General features: G+C 44.3%; 1 protein-coding gene across 2 annotated transcripts in view; it reads left to right on the top strand.

The window, feature by feature from the left end:
• Nucleotides 1-8,470, top strand: part of LOC115203948 (synaptic vesicle glycoprotein 2C) — an 86,999-nt gene extending 78,529 nt beyond the window's left edge. For both annotated transcript variants that reach the window (XM_029769052.1, XM_029769051.1), the window contains exons 5-13: nt 871-1,004; nt 1,089-1,178; nt 2,278-2,388; nt 2,505-2,593; nt 3,121-3,285; nt 4,415-4,548; nt 6,838-7,041; nt 7,253-7,412; nt 7,607-8,470. In XM_029769052.1, coding sequence (XP_029624912.1) covers nt 871-1,004; nt 1,089-1,178; nt 2,278-2,388; nt 2,505-2,593; nt 3,121-3,285; nt 4,415-4,548; nt 6,838-7,041; nt 7,253-7,412; nt 7,607-7,790 — 1,271 coding nt within the window. In that variant the 3' untranslated portion in view covers nt 7,791-8,470. The remainder of the gene's footprint in view (nt 1-870; nt 1,005-1,088; nt 1,179-2,277; nt 2,389-2,504; nt 2,594-3,120; nt 3,286-4,414; nt 4,549-6,837; nt 7,042-7,252; nt 7,413-7,606) is intronic.
• The last annotated feature ends 9,650 nt before the right edge of the window (nt 8,471-18,120 follow it).

Raw genomic sequence — 18,120 nt, 5'->3', positions numbered from 1 at the left:
CACACACACACACACACACACACACACACACCAACAACCCTCCAACAGACATGATTTGGTTTACAATGCTGTTTGTGGATTTGGTTTACAATACTGTGATATCACCATAACTCCCCCTTACACTTCTGGTATCTCCCTGACATAACCATAGAAATAGAATCCATGGATTGATTTACTTATTTAATAGAATACATTGATTCTATTTTGATGGTTTCTATTCTATGACAGCTCTGTTGCTTTCTCCCTCCACCCCAGGGGCAAGCCAGAATACCACCCATACACTGACTGTAAAATCACCAACCGTCTGCTTGCTGTGTGTTTTTCTTTTTGTTTTGTTCAGGAGATTCTGAAGATGTACTTTATGTACTGTCGGCCTACATTCCTTCCTGTAAGAAAGAGAATAATAGATACAGAGAAGAAAAGACAGAGAGGAATCAAAGAAAAAGAAAGGAAGAGAGAGAGAGAGAGAGAGAGAGAGAGAGAAGGTAGTGTGTGCAGTGGTTGCTAACTGAGGCTGTTGCCTGAGTTCTTGCTGTCCTCAGAGATTGCTGCATCAATTAGTCTCACTGAATGCCTCCAATAAGAATTGAACCCAACGCTTTGTCTATCTCTCTCCTTCTCTTTCTCTCCCGTTCTCTTCACCATATGGTGTTCTTCAGCCTCTAGTCATTCTCATCACCATCAACACGCTGCATCTCATGTGGAAAATAGAAGTGTGTGTCTCCTCATAAGAGACAATGATGAAACAGGTTGATGATTTAAGGGTGCTTGGAGGCACTTTAAGATTTTAACATCATATTAGGCATGGAATTTGTATTTCTGTGCTAATTTTGCTTGTATCTGATTGGTGGTTTCTGTTTGTGTGTGCAGGTTGGAGTTTCAGTATGGGCTCGGCTTACCAGTTCCACAGTTGGAGAGTGTTTGTGGTGGTGTGTGCTCTGCCCTGTGTGTGTGCTGTTGTAGCACTCACCTTCATACCTGAGAGCCCACGGTTTTTCCTAGAGGTAAGGAGTGTGTGTGTGTGTGTGTGTGTGTGTGTGTGTGTGTGTGTGTGTGTGTGTGTGTGTAACCCTCCTCTCTGTGTATAGATGGGTAAGCATGATGAGGCCTGGATGGTGCTGAAACAGATCCACGACACCAACATGAGGGCCCGCGGAGAACCAGAGAAAGTCTTTACTGTGAGTATACAGTAACTCTCTCTCTCTCTCTCTCTCTCGCTTGCTCGCACTCTTCTCTCTCTGTCTGTCTGTCTGTCTGTCTGTCTGTCTGTCTGTCTGTCTGTCTGTCTGTCTGTCTGTCTGTCTGTCTGTCTGTCTGTCTGTCTGTCTGTCTGCCTGCCTGCCTGTCTGTCTGTCTGTGTCTGTCTGTCTGTTTGTCGGTCTCTCTTTCTCTCTTTCGCTCTCTCTCTCAAACTCTCTCTCTCTCTCTCAATTCAATTCAATAGCTTTATTGGCATGGGAAACATATGTTTACATTGGCAAAGCAAGTGAAGTAGAAAATAAACAAAAATTAAATAAATAATAAAGATTTACTGTAAACATTACACTCACAGAAGTTTCAAAAGAATAAAGACATTTCAAATGTCATATTATGTCTATATACAGTGGTGTAACGATGTGCAAATAGTTAAAATACAAAAGGGAACATAAATATGGGTTATATTTATAATGGTGTTTGTTTTCTTGTGGCAACAGGTCACAAATCTTGCTGCTGTGATGGCACACTGTGGTATTTCACCCAGTAGATAAAATTGGTTTTGTTTTCAAATTCTTTGTGGGTCTGTGTAATCTGAGGGATATTGTGTCTCTAATATGGTCATACATTGGGCAGGAGGTCAGGAAGTGCAGCTCAGTTTCCACCTCATCTGTGGGCAGTGTGCACATAGCCTGCCTTCTCTTGAGAGCCAGGTCTGCCTACGGCGGCCTTTCTCAATAGCAAGGCTATGCTCACTGAGTCTGTACACTGTCCTTAAGTTTGGGTCAGTCACGGTGGTCAGGTATTCTGCCACTGTGTACTCTCTGTTTAGGGCCAAATAGCATTCTAGTTTGCTCTGTTTTTTGTTAATTCTTTCCAATGTGTCAAGTAATTATCTCTTTGTTTTCTCATGATTTGGTTGGGTCTAATTGTGTTCTCTATCTATCTATCTATCTATCTTTCTATCTATCTATCTATCTATCTATCTATCTATCTATCTATCTATCTATCTATCTATCTATCTATCTATCTATCTATCACAAACACACACACACATTGACTGTGTCTACCCCTGTACTGTAGGTGAACAGGATAAAGCTTCCTAAGCATCTGGATGAGTTGGTAGAGATGCAGTCAGACTCAGCCAACCCTGTGGCCAAAGTCCTCTTCAGGATCAGGACCGAACTCAGAGGGGTAGGAGTCCGATTCCCAGATGATATGAAAGCATTGTGATGAATGAATGTATCACTCTCTCCCTATGTTCATCTCTCTCTCTCTCTCTCTCTGTCTCTCTCATTTACTCTGTTTAGATCTGGTTAACGTTCATGAAATGTTTCAACTACCCGGTCAGAGACAACACCATCAAACTGGCCATCGTGTGGTTCACACTGTCTTTTGGGTAAGATTGTCCTCTCAACTCCACTCTGTTTAGTAAATGACGGTGTTGAAGTGTTGCTCTTCTCTCAGCAGTACTTATCCCAGTTATCGGTCTGTCCCAGCTGAGTCTGTGTGTTCATAATGAAGTGTTTGACTCTGAGGTATAGCCAGTGTTTCTCTGATGTCCCTGTGATAAATGCTAACACGCTAACAGGGAAAGAGATCGCCCATCTATACTGAACAAAAATATGAATGCAACATGCAGCAATTTCCAAGATTTTACTGAGTTACAGTTCATAGAAGTAAATCAGTCAATTTAAATAAATGTATTAGGTCCTAATCTATGGATTTCACATGAACGGGCAGGGGCACAGCCATGGGTGGGCCTGGGAGGGCATAGGCCCACCCACTGGGGAGTCAGGCCCAGCCAATCGGAATGAGTCTTTCCCCAGAAAAGAAAGAAGTACTCCTCAGCATACATTGCACTACTTTTCAAATGAACAACGTTGAAACAAAACAAGCTACGATGATGTCATTTCCTGCGTGCAGGTACTACGGCCTATCAGTGTGGTTCCCTGATGTCATCCATCACCTTCAGTCTGATGAGTACGCCTCCAGAGTGAAGACTCACAACAACGAACGTATAGAAGACTTCACTTTTAACTTCACCCTAGAGAACCAGATACACACCAACGGAGTGTTCGTCAACGACAGGTACTGCATCAGCACGCACACACACACACACACACATCAATGGAGTCTTCATCAATGACAGGTATTGTAACCAACAGACTCTCTTAAAGAGACTGTCTTTAATGTGTTAAACAGGCTCTTTAAAAAAAAAACAGTTTCCCCAATGATAATATATTTAAAGTAGCCTATCTCGTTCCATGTTTGCAGTGTGATCCGTCATTCCCGTAAACAACACACCGTTCCTTTATCTGCACCGCCTCCAGGAAATTAAAAAACATAATCTCTCTCCCTCGCCTCCTCCCTACCATTCCTTCTCTGTCTCTCTCTTTCTCCCTCCCTCTCTCTTTCTCTCCCTCTCGCTCCCTCTCCTCCTCTCACTCCTTCTTCGCCTCTCTTCCTCTCTCTCTATCTCTCTCTATGGAAAGGTTATTATTGCCTCTTTCAGAGGCCAGGGGAGACACCTCAATGTATATTTGTAGTATGCTTCTCCTCTGTACCTTATCTAGGAATACAACATGACACAACACACATATATATTAGATTAGATGAGAGGCAGTATTGTAATACAGTAGCTGTGGGGGAGGATAAGAGACAGGCATGCTGGGATATATCCGACACACAATGTCACAGGACCATGTTGACGTACTACACCGCTTACATTAGAAACCATGGTTACCGTAGAACGGAAAACAATCTATTAGAGCTGTAATACGCTGGAAAACAATCTATTAGAGCTGTAATATCAGTCCACCGCGCGCGTGTGTTCGTGTGTGTGTGTGTGTGTGCACTTTGTGTTTTTTTTGTGCATCAACAATGCTGGCCAGTGGACCTGCGTTGCGTCTCTGTTTTGTAAAGTCTTTAATCAGTCCAGCCCAGTCCAGTTCAACACGTCTCCTTATCTTGCGGATAGAAAGGGCTGAGTCAGCATATAGGCCAGGCTTGGCTCCTAGTTAGTGGTCTCACACCGCTGGCTGCTAGAGAGGATATCATAAATCGTTTATTTGCCTGATTATAATCTCAGCTCCTCGGCTTTGTGTGGGTAGAACATAAATAAGTGTTGAAGGTGTAATGGAGTTTTTTTAAATTATTTTATTATTTTCTTCTCCTCTCCACCTCTCCTTCTGTCCTAATCTCATATCCGGCTCGCTAGGTTCATCAGCATGAAGTTGAAGTCCGTCACCTTCGTAGACTCCACGTTTCAGAACTGTTACTTTGATGACGTGTCAACAGTAGGCTCGTTATTCAAGAACTGCAGCTTCGTAGAAGCCTTCTTTTATAACACAGGTGAGAGTCCACACACACGCACTTGGTTATTTACTTGAAATGTAACTCACGTCTCTTCCTCACAGCAACCATGTTATAGATGAGGTGTCCCCCTGCCTAGCCTCTCCTAAATCCCTATTACGCTTCGGACATAACTCTCTTCCTCTCCTCTCTCTATATTTCTCTGCTCTCTCTCTCTCTCTGCTCCCCCTCTCTCTATTCTCTCTTTCTTTCTGCTCTCACTGTCTCTGCTCTCTCGCTCTCTCTCTCTCTCTCTCTCTCTCTGCTCTCTCTCTGCTCTCTCTCTCTGACACCTCATTCTCTGTATTGTGCCAGAGACAGGTTGTAGAGGAGAGTGAAGAGTGGGTTCAGGCAGTTATAGCTTTTCCTTTGAATTTTCCCCTGCTGAGATTGCCTCTTTGCTTCCTGTTCATTGTGCTTGACAAAGAAACCGAGCCGTGTGCACCACCTACAATAGTATTGCAATGATCGTTACACACACATAGGCTCCTGCAGCATTAAGTTCAGTTCTATTTGATAGACAGAGTATCACGCTCGTCGATAAAGATGGACCAAGGCGCAGCGTGAGTTGAGTTCCACATCTTTTATTAAAGTGAAACTAAGAAAACAACAAACGTGAAATCGTAGTTTTCAACACACTAACACAAAACAATATCCCACCAAGCAGGTGGGAACAGGGAACCCTTAAGCATGATCCCCAATCAGAGGCAACAAACATCAGCTGCCTCTAATTGGGAACCATACTAAGAGCACCAACATAGAAATAAAAAGACTAGAACACCCCCTAGTCACACCCTGACCTACAACACCATAGAGAACCAAGGGCTCTCTATGGTCAGGGCGTGACACAGAGGGTCACCAAATTAAACATTCGGCTCTAAAGTTAAGGCAAGGAAAGATATCCTTTCTAAATTGGCTTGGCTTCACACAGACCAATTCACGTTGTAATGTCATCTCAATGTACACTTGGTTAACGCTCCCAGTTCTTGGTTAACGTTATCTTAAAATACTGTTTATGACATACAGTACCAGTCAAAAGTTTGGACACAGCTACTCATTCAAGGGTTTTTCTTTATTTTTACTATTTTCTACATTGTAGAATAACCGTGAAGACATCAAACTATGAAATGACACATATGGAATATTTCATAGTTTTGATGTCTTCATTATTATTCTACAATGTAGAAAATAGTAAAAATAAAGAAAAACCCCTTGAATGAGTAGCTGTGTCCAAACTTTTGACTGGTACTGTATGTTATATCATCGTTATGACTGTTACGAAGTCTTATGAAGTAAGGTTCAGGTAGAGTGCAATTTAATTATAAGAGCACCTGACTAATGGTTGAACCCGACGACACCTCCAGGACACCAAGTGTTTCTGAGGGAGTAGTGAATTTGGGGGACTGTAAACAGTCACGGTGCAGTTCAGCTGATACAGGTTTAGAAACAGTTCCCCCTCAGCCTTTAGGAAACAGCTGAACATGAAAACAGTTTGGGCGTGTCAGCTTGGTGCAAAAGCCACATGGGAAATGTAGTCTTACTGCCTCTAGCAGTGACACTCCTCCTGGGAGCAGAGACCAAAGAGAGAGGAATGGGGGAGGGAGGGTGTGGTAATGGAGGGAGAGGGGAGAGAGAAAAAGGGAGTGAGAGATGAAGAGAGAGAGGTAAAGAGAGGGCAGAGTGTCTCTTTAATGTGTATTAATGTGTATTAATAGTTTTCCGATCAGAGGGGAGTTACGTAGTTATCCCTAAAAGACCTGGGATGTTTTTGCTGATGGACCATGTTTTTGACCCCCCTCCCACCCCCTGTTCACCCTTCCCTTCATCAAGAGAAGTTACTGAGACAAAGAGGCAAGGTGATACCATTTGTGAATGATAGGGGGAAAACATGAGTTAATAAAAGAGTTATAGGCCTACTGACTTTCCTTATGATAAGGGGATGCCTATTCAGTTGTACAACTGAGTGCATTCAACTGAAATGTGTCTTCCGCATTTAACTCAACCCGTTTGAATCAGAGAGGAGGGCTGCCTTAATTGACATCCACGTCTTCAGCATCCGGGGAACTGTGGGTTAACTGCCTTGTTCACGGGCAGAACGACAGATTTTTACCTTGTCAACTCGGGGATTCGATCCAGCAACCTTTCAGTTGCTGGCCCAACGCTCCTACCCGCCAGGCTACCTCCAACGGGTTCACCCACAGCAACAAAATCCACCTGCCAGACAAAAAGCACAGAAAGGTGTCAAATTAGTACTCTTCATTCTCTGTTCGTCTCCATGTCTTTCTCCAGATATTGACGATACTAAGCTGGTTGGGTCGAGGGTAATCAACAGTTCATTTCATCACAACAAAACGGGCTGTCAGATGACTTTCGACGACGACTACAGCGCCTACTGGGTCTACTTTGTCAACTTCCTGGGGACGCTCGCCGTGTTGCCCGGCAACATAGTCTCCGCCCTCCTGATGGACAAAATTGGGCGCCTGAGCATGCTGGGTAGGACTGTTTCAATTGTACACGCTTTTGAAAGTATGTCTTTGGAACTCAGACAGAGTTTCAATTGCATGACTACCCCACTAGAGTTTGACATTGCTGTGAAATGAAGCAAAACAATCATCACCAAAAAGAGTATGCATTTGTAATGTGTTATCAAACGACATCTCGTGTTTTTGTGATCTTGAGTGTAAGAGCATGTTTTGTCCTCCAGGGGGCTCCATGGTGCTTTCAGGCATCAGCTGTTTCTTCCTGTGGTTTGGTACCAGCGAGTCTATGATGATCTTCATGCTGTGTCTCTATAACGGCCTCAGCATATCAGCCTGGAACTCCCTGGATGTAGTCACTGCTGAGCTTTACCCTACAGACAGGAGGTGGATAGATCGCGCACGCACACACGCACGCACACACGCACGCACACACGCACGCACGCACACACACACACACACACACACACACACACACACACACACACACACACACACACACACACACACACACACACACACACACACACACACACACACACACACACACCCTGACTCTCTCCTCCTCTCCTCCTCTCCAGGGGTACAGGCTTTGGCTTCTGTAATGCCATGTGTAAGCTGGCAGCGGTGCTGGGGAACCTGATCTTCGGCTCTCTGGTTGGCATCACTAAGGCCATCCCCATCCTGCTGGCTTCGACTGTACTGGTGGGAGGAGGACTAGTGGGGCTACGGCTGCCTGACACACGCGGCAATGTCCTGATGTAGAACTACACATACCCAGCAGCCTTCACTCATGTGCTGGTTAGACTTTTGTTGAACATGCTGTCATAAGGACTACATATCTGGGCTGGTATTCAAGTATGCTGTCTGGCCAGCTTCATGCTTAGCCAATTAGCTAAGCTAAGCAATAGTACACGCCGTAACAGCACAAAGTCGGTTGTCATAAAGACATGTACTGTCTTTGTTTTACGACAGTGTTATGTAAGCCTTATTACAGCATGTTCAAATAAGGTAATAGGGAAACACCAATGGTTGCCCTACACAGGCGCCACACGGAATACACGCGTGTAAAAGGCTTTACCACCAATCACTCACTGTACTCTGTCTTTAGTTCCGATTTTACTGTAAAATATGGGCATTCAGTCATTTGTTTGCTTGTTTATTTATGAATTTGTCTATCAATAATGTAATAATGTTATTTATTGTGTCGCTGCTGTGCTATCTTGTACTTCAAACCAAATGGCCAAAAAGTGCTGTATACTTCAGAGTGGGGCGTGATTTATCCTTTCAAAATAGTCAATTATTCATGATGTATGGTCAAGCCTTTTGCACCCCCAGCTCCAATTACAAGAAAAACATGGCCATAGTAAAATAGAAATAGTAAGAAATAGCTTTTAGTGTCGTCAAAAGTTACAGCAAATTCAGCAGCTACATTTCTAAAGAAAACTGTGTGTGTGTGTGTGTGTGTGTGTGTTGTGGGACAGCTTAGGGCTTTGTTCTCTGTTGCTGTGGGTCTCTGTCAAAAGGAATTTATTCAGTAAGAAACCTCTGAGCTGCTAGCGATAGCTTCTTCCCGTTTCTTTGTTTCTTTGTATCTGTTTAACTGTTTCTTTGTCTTTATCTGTATCCCTACCGCTGTCCCCCCCCCCTCTCTCTCTCTCTCTCTCTCTCGCTCTCTCTCTCTCTCTCTCTCTCTCTCTCTGTCTTTCCATTCATCTTTCTCGTGTTGTCTCTCTCTCTCTCTCCTTACCTTGCTCTCTCTGTTTCTTTCTGTTGTGATTCTCTCTCCATCCCTCTATCTTTCTCTCTCTCTCTGCCATGCTGCTTGTCTCATACGGTAGCTTACCCTCTACAAAACTCGATGGCCTTTCTCAAATGTCGTGCCTCGTTCCCTCCAACCTTTCTTATGGAACTCGCTCTAGTATGTAGTTCTTCTCTTCTTCGCTCTAGTGTGTGTGTGTGTGTGTGTGTGTGTGTGTGTCTGCGGGTGTGTGTGTGTGTGTGTGTGTGTGTGTGTGTGTGTGTGTGTCTGCGGGTGTGTGTCTGCGGGTGTGTGTGTGTCTGCGGGTGGGTGTGATATATAGGCAATCTCCTGTGAGCTAGCTTGTCAGTTTCACCATCTTGGTGTGTGACCTAATTTAAATCCATAAACAGGAAAGTAATATCTGCTTATGCGTGTTTAGGTTATTTGTTGCTGAGTTGATATAACATTAAACTATGTGTTTAAGCAGAAAGCAGGTGGATTTTAACGGGATGATATATGAAAAACAGCCTGGTCTCATAGACTAGACCTAACATGGTAAACGTAAATCCGGGACACTCAAATTAGTATGATATGTTGATTTGATATGATATGTCACATTTGGTAGGGTTACATAAGACCGATGGTTACTTAAGGCAAAAACTAAATTAGAGTGGTTGAACGGGGTGGATGGGTTGCGTATAACACAAACATCTAGAAACCCAAAGGTTGCGAGTTTGAATCTCATTACGGACAACTTTAGCTAATTAGCAACTTTTCAACGACATACTATTTTTTAGCTACTTCGCAATTCTTTTGCATGTTAGCTAACCCTTCCAGTAACCCTAAGCTTATGTCACGCCCTGTTTCTGTTCGGTTCTATTTCACCTGTCCTTGTGCTTGTCTCTACCCCACTCCAGGTGTTGCTCATCTTCCCTATTATCCCCTGTGTATTTATACCTGTGTTCTCTGTCTGATTGTTACCAGTTCGTCTTGTTCGTTCAAGCTTATAAGCGGTTTTTCCTGTCAGCTCCTATCGTTTCCCAGCCTCTCTTTGCTAAATCAAATCAAATCAAATTGTATTGGTCGCATACACATGGTTAGCAGATGTTAATGCGAGTGTAGCGAAATGCTTGTGCTTCTAGTTCTGACCATGCAGTAATATCTAACAACAACCATGCTAAATCAAATCAAATCAAATCAAATGTATTTATATAGCCCTTCTTACATCAGCTGATATCTCAAAGTGCTGTACAGAAACCCAGCCTAAAACCCCAAACAGCAAGCAATGCAGGTGTAGAAGCACGGTGGCTAGGAAAAACTCCCTAGAAAGGCCAAAACCTAGGAAGAAACCTAGAGAGGAACCAGGCTATGAGGGGTGGCCAGTCCTCTTCTGGCTGTGCCGGGTGGAGATTATAACAGCACATGGCCAAGATGTTCAAATGTTCATAAATGACCAGCATGGTCAAATAATAATAATCATAGTAGTTGTCGAAGGTGCAACAAGTCAGTAACACAAGGGTAAGTGTCAGTTGGCTTTTTCATAGCCAATCTTTGAGAGTATCTCTACCGCTCCTGCTGTCTCTAGAGAGTTGAAAACAGCAGGTTTGGGACAGGTAGCACGTCCGGTGAACAGGTCAGGGTTCCAGCAGGTCTGGGACAGCAGGTCTGGGACAGGTAGCACGTCCGGTGAACAGGTCAGGGTTCCATAGCTGCAGGCAGAACAGTTGGAACTGGAACGGCCAGGTGAACTGGGGACAGCAAGGAGTCATCAAGCCAGGTAGTCCTGAGGCATGGTCCTAGGACTCAGGTCCTCCAAGAGAGAGAAAGAAAGAGAGAATTAGAGAGAGCATATTTAAATTCACACAGGACACCGAAAAAGACAAGAGAAATACCCCAGATGTGACAGACTGACCCTAGCCCCCGACACATAAACTACTGCAGCATAAATACTGGAGGCTGAGACAGGAGGGGTCAGGAGACACTGTGGCCCCATCTGATGAAACCCCCGGACAGGGCCAAACAGGTAGGATATAACCCCACCCACTTTGCCAAAGCACAGCCCCCACACCACTGGAGGGATATCTCCAACCACCAACATACCATCCCGGGACAAGGCCGAGTATAGCCCACAAAGATCTCCGCCACGGCACAACCCAAGGGGGGGCGCCAACCCAGACAGGAAGACCACGTCAGTGACTCAACCCACTCAAGTGACGCACCCCTCCCAGGGACGGCATGGAAGAACACCAGTAAGCCAGTGACTCAGCCTCTGTAATAGGGGTAGAGGCAGAGAATCCCAGTGGAATCCCATCCCATGCTAGTCCTCCCGGTTTTGACCATTGCCTGTCCTGACCCTGTACCCGCCCTCCTGACCTCTGCCTGACCCTGAGTCCGCCTGCCGTCCTGTACCTTGGCCTTACCCTGGATTTTCAACCCCTGCCTGCCTTGACCTGTCTTTGTCTGCCTCTGTTGCCACAATAAACAGTGTTACTTCGATAGTTTGCATCTGGGTCTTACCTTGATCTCTGATACCTTAAACCTTTTAACCTAACCCCTAAACTTAACCCTAACACCCAAACCTAACTCCTAGCCTAGCTAATGTTAGCCAGCTAGCTATAATTCGTAACATATCATATGAAATGGGTGATGGTCATCCACAAATGAGTACATACCATACGAAACGGAACATAGTGTTTTCAGATTTACGTACAGAATAATACGAAATGCTCTGAGACCAGGTTGATTGTAAACGTAGCCTGAGTTTTATCAAAGGTACATATTGCTGCTACCCTCAGTGCTACGGGTCTGACGTGACAAGTTAGGTGATAAGATACGTTCTTTAGTCAGCCTAGGTGCCATAGTTTTACTATGTTACAAAATATTGATTCTGTAAGGACAGAATCCGAACTAGAGAAGCGTCAATGAAGGATTCCGGCTTGTCATGTTAAAGGGATATTTCACCCATTTTACTTGTTTACATGGATTACTTTCTAGGTATCCATACGATTATCTAAATGTATAGTTTGTGGGGGAACTGCAGGAGTATATTGCCATTATTGCAGTGCATGCTTTTGCTTTTGACCAGGAATGGATCGTTTGTGTAGATGTACAATATGTGTGTGCATGTGTGTGTGTGTATGATATCGGGTGTGTGCGTGTGTGTTTATTATAATGTATACATTCAAAAGTTTAAAGTTTTCCAACCATGGGTTGGGGTCAATATTGATGAGTTGTTTTGACTCACTGAAGTGTCTGATTGGTTTGTTAATGAGTTTCTGTGTCTGTCAGCTCGTTCAACTGCATAATTTGCAGCCATCTATCCCTCCTCATATCACTCTGTGTGAAACAAACTCTAAGGCCCAGATTCAATCAGATCAAGCGTTGACTGAAGACAGCAGACGCTAGCATAGTGGATGTTTTGGCAGCATCCAATCTGTGAGCAGCTGCTCTTTTGCGATCATTGTCACAAAGAGTTGGAAAGTATAGGCTATACAGAAATAATGATGCTCAGAATGAAAAACGACGAAATCAAAATGAGGATTTCTGTCAGCCTAATTGATGTGTAGATTACATCTCAAATTCCTGTGTTCCAACTTGTAAACGAGGCTGCATAGGATTTATGTTAATACGACTCCTTGCAGCCAATGGCAGTGTCCGCTTTAGGTATAATGCCATGAGCTGCTTGTGGATTTGACAGCTCTAACACAGTTCCGACTCCGCCAAAACAACCGCTATGCGGATCTGATTGAATAGAGCCCTAAAACTACACCTCTCTTAAAATACCAAACTTTGCATGTGTGCTACTAAAGTATTTCTGTTGCTGTGCAGTTTTTGTGTCTCTGCTTACAGGGATGTAGTGGTAAAAAAATATATAAAGGTGGTTATACGTTGAATGCCGGCCGAGAGGACATGCGTAGAGGATCAAGTAAAGTAAGCACTAATGCTAACCATGCTAATTGGTGCAATAGCCACATAATAAACACATTTTTTTTACGTTGGTTTCCGCTCCACTACATCCCTGCTGCTGTTCTTCTGTGGAGGAGCTGCTATGTTAATCTGGGTCAAAGGGGAATGTATCATTCTGGTGAGGTCCTTGTTGTCAGGTTGTTCTGTGGGCAGGTGTCCGTCCTTTCTTCTGAGTTGACTTCTGGGTAGTTGTGACAGGCATGCCAGTGGTGAGATGACTGTACTATACGTAGCTACAGACATGCTATAGACCAGGACTATTCGACTCCAGGCCCTCCAGGTCCCTCCACAGTACTGCTAGGTTTCTCTTCTCCCCTTCTCTCTCCCTCTTCTCACCGATCATTCAATAATTCAAGTTTATCTGTACTTTTTCCAGAAACATTTGTGCTTTCCAGTAACCCAGTCTAGACCCTGAAAGAACAAGCATGCATTTGATTGGCCAGAGAATTCACAGACCAAGTCTGAATCAGTCCCTGATCAGAGGGGAGGGGTGAAAACCAGCAGTGCTGCAGTTACTAGTCCTTTAGGCCCAGGTTGGAATAGCCCTGCTATAGACAATACATAGATAGAGGTGTGTGTTAAACCATTTACTAAATACCTGTCCTTGATGTAATTTATCTTGATGAGGGAACGTTAACATGTGCAATGTCTAAAGTCTAAAGAGGTAGGTTCTCCTGGGATCTACATGTATTCAATAAAGGCTTACATTATCTAACAACCATGGTACTTGTATTACAGACTTTACCTTGGTGTCATTTATCAAGATGGACAAAGGGTGGAGCTGTTCATTCAGTGTGTGTGTGTGTGTGTGTGTGTGTGTTACAACTGTTTTGGCTTAGAGTTATAGGGCTAATGTGTTCTTCTGTTGCGCAGGGGACCCAGTTTGACAATAACTGAGTGTTGCTGAGTATCTCACAGTTGTACATAAGCTTCAATAACATCATAAAATGGTTGTTCATAATCAGTAGGTAAGCGATTTCCAATAACACCCTTCATGTTATCTATAGGCTACTGTGTGTGTGTGTGTGTGTGTGTGTGGGGGGGGGGGGGGGGGTGGGGGTCCTTTATCCGGTTCCTTTGAGAACCCTGTTACTACTACAGTCACTACTACTAATATTACTAAGTAGTATTACTAATACTACTACTGCAGCATTCTAGTTTCAAAGATCAGTGACAACAACAAGAGCACCAACTCAATTGAGGATTAACTTTGCTCTTTCTGCTACACATTATATACGCTTTACAATCATCCTGTGGCAATAAACTGGACTGAATGTTGCTGAATTGCTCACAGTTGCACATCAACCACAATAGGATCATATGATGATGTAATAGCTAAGTAAATTATTTGTACTGATGACACCCTTCATTCGATCTACACTTCACTACTTGACTTATAGAGTGAGAGGGGGGGAGTACCTGAGAAGAGAAGTACCTGAGAAGAGAAGTACCTAAGTAAAGGTGAAAGTGGAAATTTCCTGTACAGGTCAAGAGAGTGTTCAGTAAAAATGTTGAATACATACTGTGCATTCGGAAAGTATTCAGACCCCTTGACTTTTTCCACATTTTGTTACGTTACAGCCTTATTCTAAAATGGATTAAATATTTGTTTCCCCTCATCAATCTACACACAATACCCCATAATTACAAAGCCAAATCAGGTTTGAAGTTCCCCAAGAACACAGTGGCCTCCATCACTCTTAGATGGAAGAAATGTGGAATCACCAAGACTCTTCCTAGAGCTGGCCGCCCGGCCAAACTGAGCAATCGGGGGAGAAGGGCCTTGGTCAGGGAGGTGGCCAAGAACCCGATGGTCACTCTGACAGAGCTCCAGAGTTCCTCTGTGGAGATGAGAGAACCTTCCAGAAGGACAACCATCTCTGCAGCACTCCATCAATCAAGCCTTTATAGTAGAGTGGCCAGGTGGAAGCCACTCCTCAGTAAAAGGCACATGACAGCCCACTTGGAGTTTGCCAAAAGGCACCTCAAGGACTCTCAGACCATAAGAAACAAGATTCTCTGGTCTGATGTAACCAAGATTGAACTATTTGGCCTGAATGGAGAAAACCTGGCACCATCCCTACGGTGAAGCATGGTGTTGGCACAATCATGCTGTGGGGATGTTTTTCAGCGTCAGGGACTGGGAGACTAGTCAGGATCAGGGGAAAGAGGGAAAGAGCAAATTACAGAGAGATCCTTGATGAAAACCTGCTCCAAAGTGCTCAGGACCTCAGACTGGGGTGAAGGGTCACCTTCCAACAGGACAATGATCCTAAGCACACAGCCAAGACAACACAGGTGTGGCTTTGGGTAAAGTCTCTGAATGTCCTGGAGTGGCCCAGCCAGAGCCCGGACTTGAACCCAATCGAAAATCTCTGGAGAGACCTGAAAATAGCTGTGCAGCGACACTCTCCATCCAACCCGACCGAGCTTGAGAGGATCTGCAGAGAAGAATAGGAGAAACTCCACAAATACAGGTGTGCCAAGCTTGTAGCATCATACCGAAGAAGACTTGAGGCTGCAATCGCTTCCAAAGATGCTTCAACAAAGTACTGAGTAAAAGGTCTGAATACTTATGTTGATGTGATATTTCCGTTTTATATTTTTCATGCATTTGCAAACATTTCTAAAAACCTGTTTTTGCTTTGTCATTATGGGATATTGTATGTAGATTAAAAATGAGGGGGAAAAACAACTGAATCTATTTTAGAATAAGGCTGTAACGTAACGTGGAAGAAGTGAAGGGGTCTGAAAACGTTCCGAATGCACTGTATGTCTGTACATACTCAAGTACAGTATGTTTTTCATGAATAGTGGGTCATTATCATCTGAAGTGGAGGACGTGAAGACCATTAAAGGTAAGAGGATATCAGTGTATTTCACTTTCCAATCCAGACACAACAGGGAGGACTGCACAAAGAATCTTGTTTGTGTCGTCTGTATCTGAGAGAAAAGAATGAGAGCACTCTTATTTGAAAACAATGAGTGGAGGAAAGAGGAAGAGATGTTTGTGTTTGCCTGACAGAGAGACAATCTGATGAATAGTTGTTGGAATGATGCAAACATAAACGTTTTATTGCAGGGAAGATGACATAGCTCAGGAGACATAGAACCACTAATAGTAACTCACTATGATATAATTAAGCAATAAGGCCCGAGGCGGTGTGGTATATGGCCCTTTCCCATCTGGACAAAATGAACACCTAAGAGAGAATGCTGTTCATTGACTACAGCTCAGCGTTTAACATCATTGTGCCCACAAAGCTTCTAAGCTAAGCACCCTGGGACTAAACACCTCCCTCTGCAACTGGATCCTGGACTTCCTGACGCGCCGCCCCCAGGTGGTTGGGTTAGGCAACAACACATCTGCCACGCTGAACTTCAACAAGGGGGCCCCTCAGGGGTGCGTGCTTAGACTCCTCCTGTACTCCCTGTTCATCCATGACTGCGTGTCCAAGCACGACTCCAACACCATCATTAAGTTTGCTGACGACACAACGGTGGTAGGCTTGATCACCGACAACAATAAGACAGCCTATAGGGAGGAGGTCAGAGACCTGGCAGTGTGGTGCCAGGACAACAATGTCTTCCTCAACGTGAGCAAGACAAAGTAGATGATCGTGGACTACAGGAAAAGGAGTGATGAACATGTCCCCATTCACATCGGCGAGGCTGTAGTGGAGCGGGTTGAGAATTTCAAGTTCCTTGTTGTCCACATCACCAACAAACTATCATGGTCCTAACAAACCAAGAAAGTCGTGTAGATGGCACGACAACACCTATTCCCCCTCAGGAGACTGAAAAGATTTGGCATGGGTCCCTAGATCCTCAAAAAGTTCTACAGCTGCACCATCGAGAGCATCCTGACCAGTTGCCTTACCGACTGGTATGGTAACTGCTCGGCATCCGACCATAAGGCGCTACAGAGGGTAGTGCTTACGGCCCAGTACATCTCTGGGGCCAAGCTTCCTGACATCCAGGACCTATATACTAGGCGGTGTCAAAGGAAGGCCCAAAAAATTGTCAAAGACTCCAGTCACCCAAGTCATAGATTGTTCTCTCTCCTACAGCACGGCAAGCGGTAGCGGAGCGCCAAGTCTAGGACCAAAAGGCTCCTTAACAGCTTCTACGCCCAAGCCATAAGACTGCTGAACATTTAATCAAATGGCCATCCGGACTATTTGCATTGACCCACCCCCACAGCTACTCGCTGTTCACTCGCTGTTCATTATTTATGCATAGTTACTTTACCCCTCCCTATATGTACGAATTACCTCGACAAACTTGTACCACCGCACATTGACTCGGTACCCCCTGTATATAGCCTCATTATTGTTATTTGTTGCGTTCCTTTTTTTTCACTTTAGTTTATTTAGTAAATATTTTCTTAATTCTATTTTCTTAAAACTGCATTGTTGGTTAAGGGCTTGTAAGAAAGCTTTTCACGGTAAGGTATACACCTGTTTTATTCGGCGCAAATTTGAGTTGATTTGATTCTTTGGGGCATTCTACAAGGTGATGGAAATGTCCCACAGTGATGTTGGTCCATGCTGACGCGATGGCATCACATAGTTGCTGCAGATTGGATGGCGATACATTCATGATGCGAACAGACCGTTCTATAGTATCTCATCCCAAAGATGTTCTATTGGGTTGAGGTCTGGGGACTGTGGAGGCCAGTCAAGTAAACAGAACTCGCTGTCATGTTCCAGGCTATGTTTTTCCACTCCTCAATTGTCCAGTGTTGGTGATCGCGTGCCCAATGGACCCGCTTCTTCTTGTTTTTAGCTCATAGGAGTGGAACCCGGTGTGGTCGTCTGCTGCAATAGCCCATCCGTAACAAGGATCGATGAGTTGTGCGTTTCGAGATGCCGTTCTGCACACCACCGGTGTTTTGCACCCTTATGTCTGTTTGTGGCCCGCCTCTTAGATTGCACGATTCTTGTCATTTTCCTTTGACCTCTCATCAACCAGCTGTTTTCACCCACAGGACTGTCGCTGACTGGATGTTTTTTGTTTGCCGCACCATTCTTGGTAAAACCCTAGACCCTGTCGTATATGAAAAGCCCTGGAGGGTGGCCGTTTCTGAGATACTGGATCCGCCGCGCCTGGCACCGACGATCATACCACGCTCAAAGTAGCTTAGGTCACTTGTTTAGCCCATTCTAATGTTCACTCGAACAGTAACTGAATGCCTCGATGTCTGCCTGCTTTATATAATAAGCCATGGCCACGTGACTCACTGTCTGTAGGAATGTTCCATTTTCTGTAACGGGGTGGTGTACCTTATAAACTGGCCTTTGAGTGTAGTTTGTGGTCATATTTCTTTGCACATATACACTGAGTGTACAAAACATTAGAAAGACCTTCCTAATATTGAGTTGG

Source organism: Salmo trutta, chromosome 12, assembly GCF_901001165.1.
Source record: "Salmo trutta chromosome 12, fSalTru1.1, whole genome shotgun sequence".
Taxonomy (NCBI): Eukaryota; Metazoa; Chordata; class Actinopteri; order Salmoniformes; family Salmonidae; genus Salmo; species Salmo trutta.
Note: the sequence above shows the minus strand (reverse complement) of the source record. Positions and strands in the feature narration are given on the sequence as shown.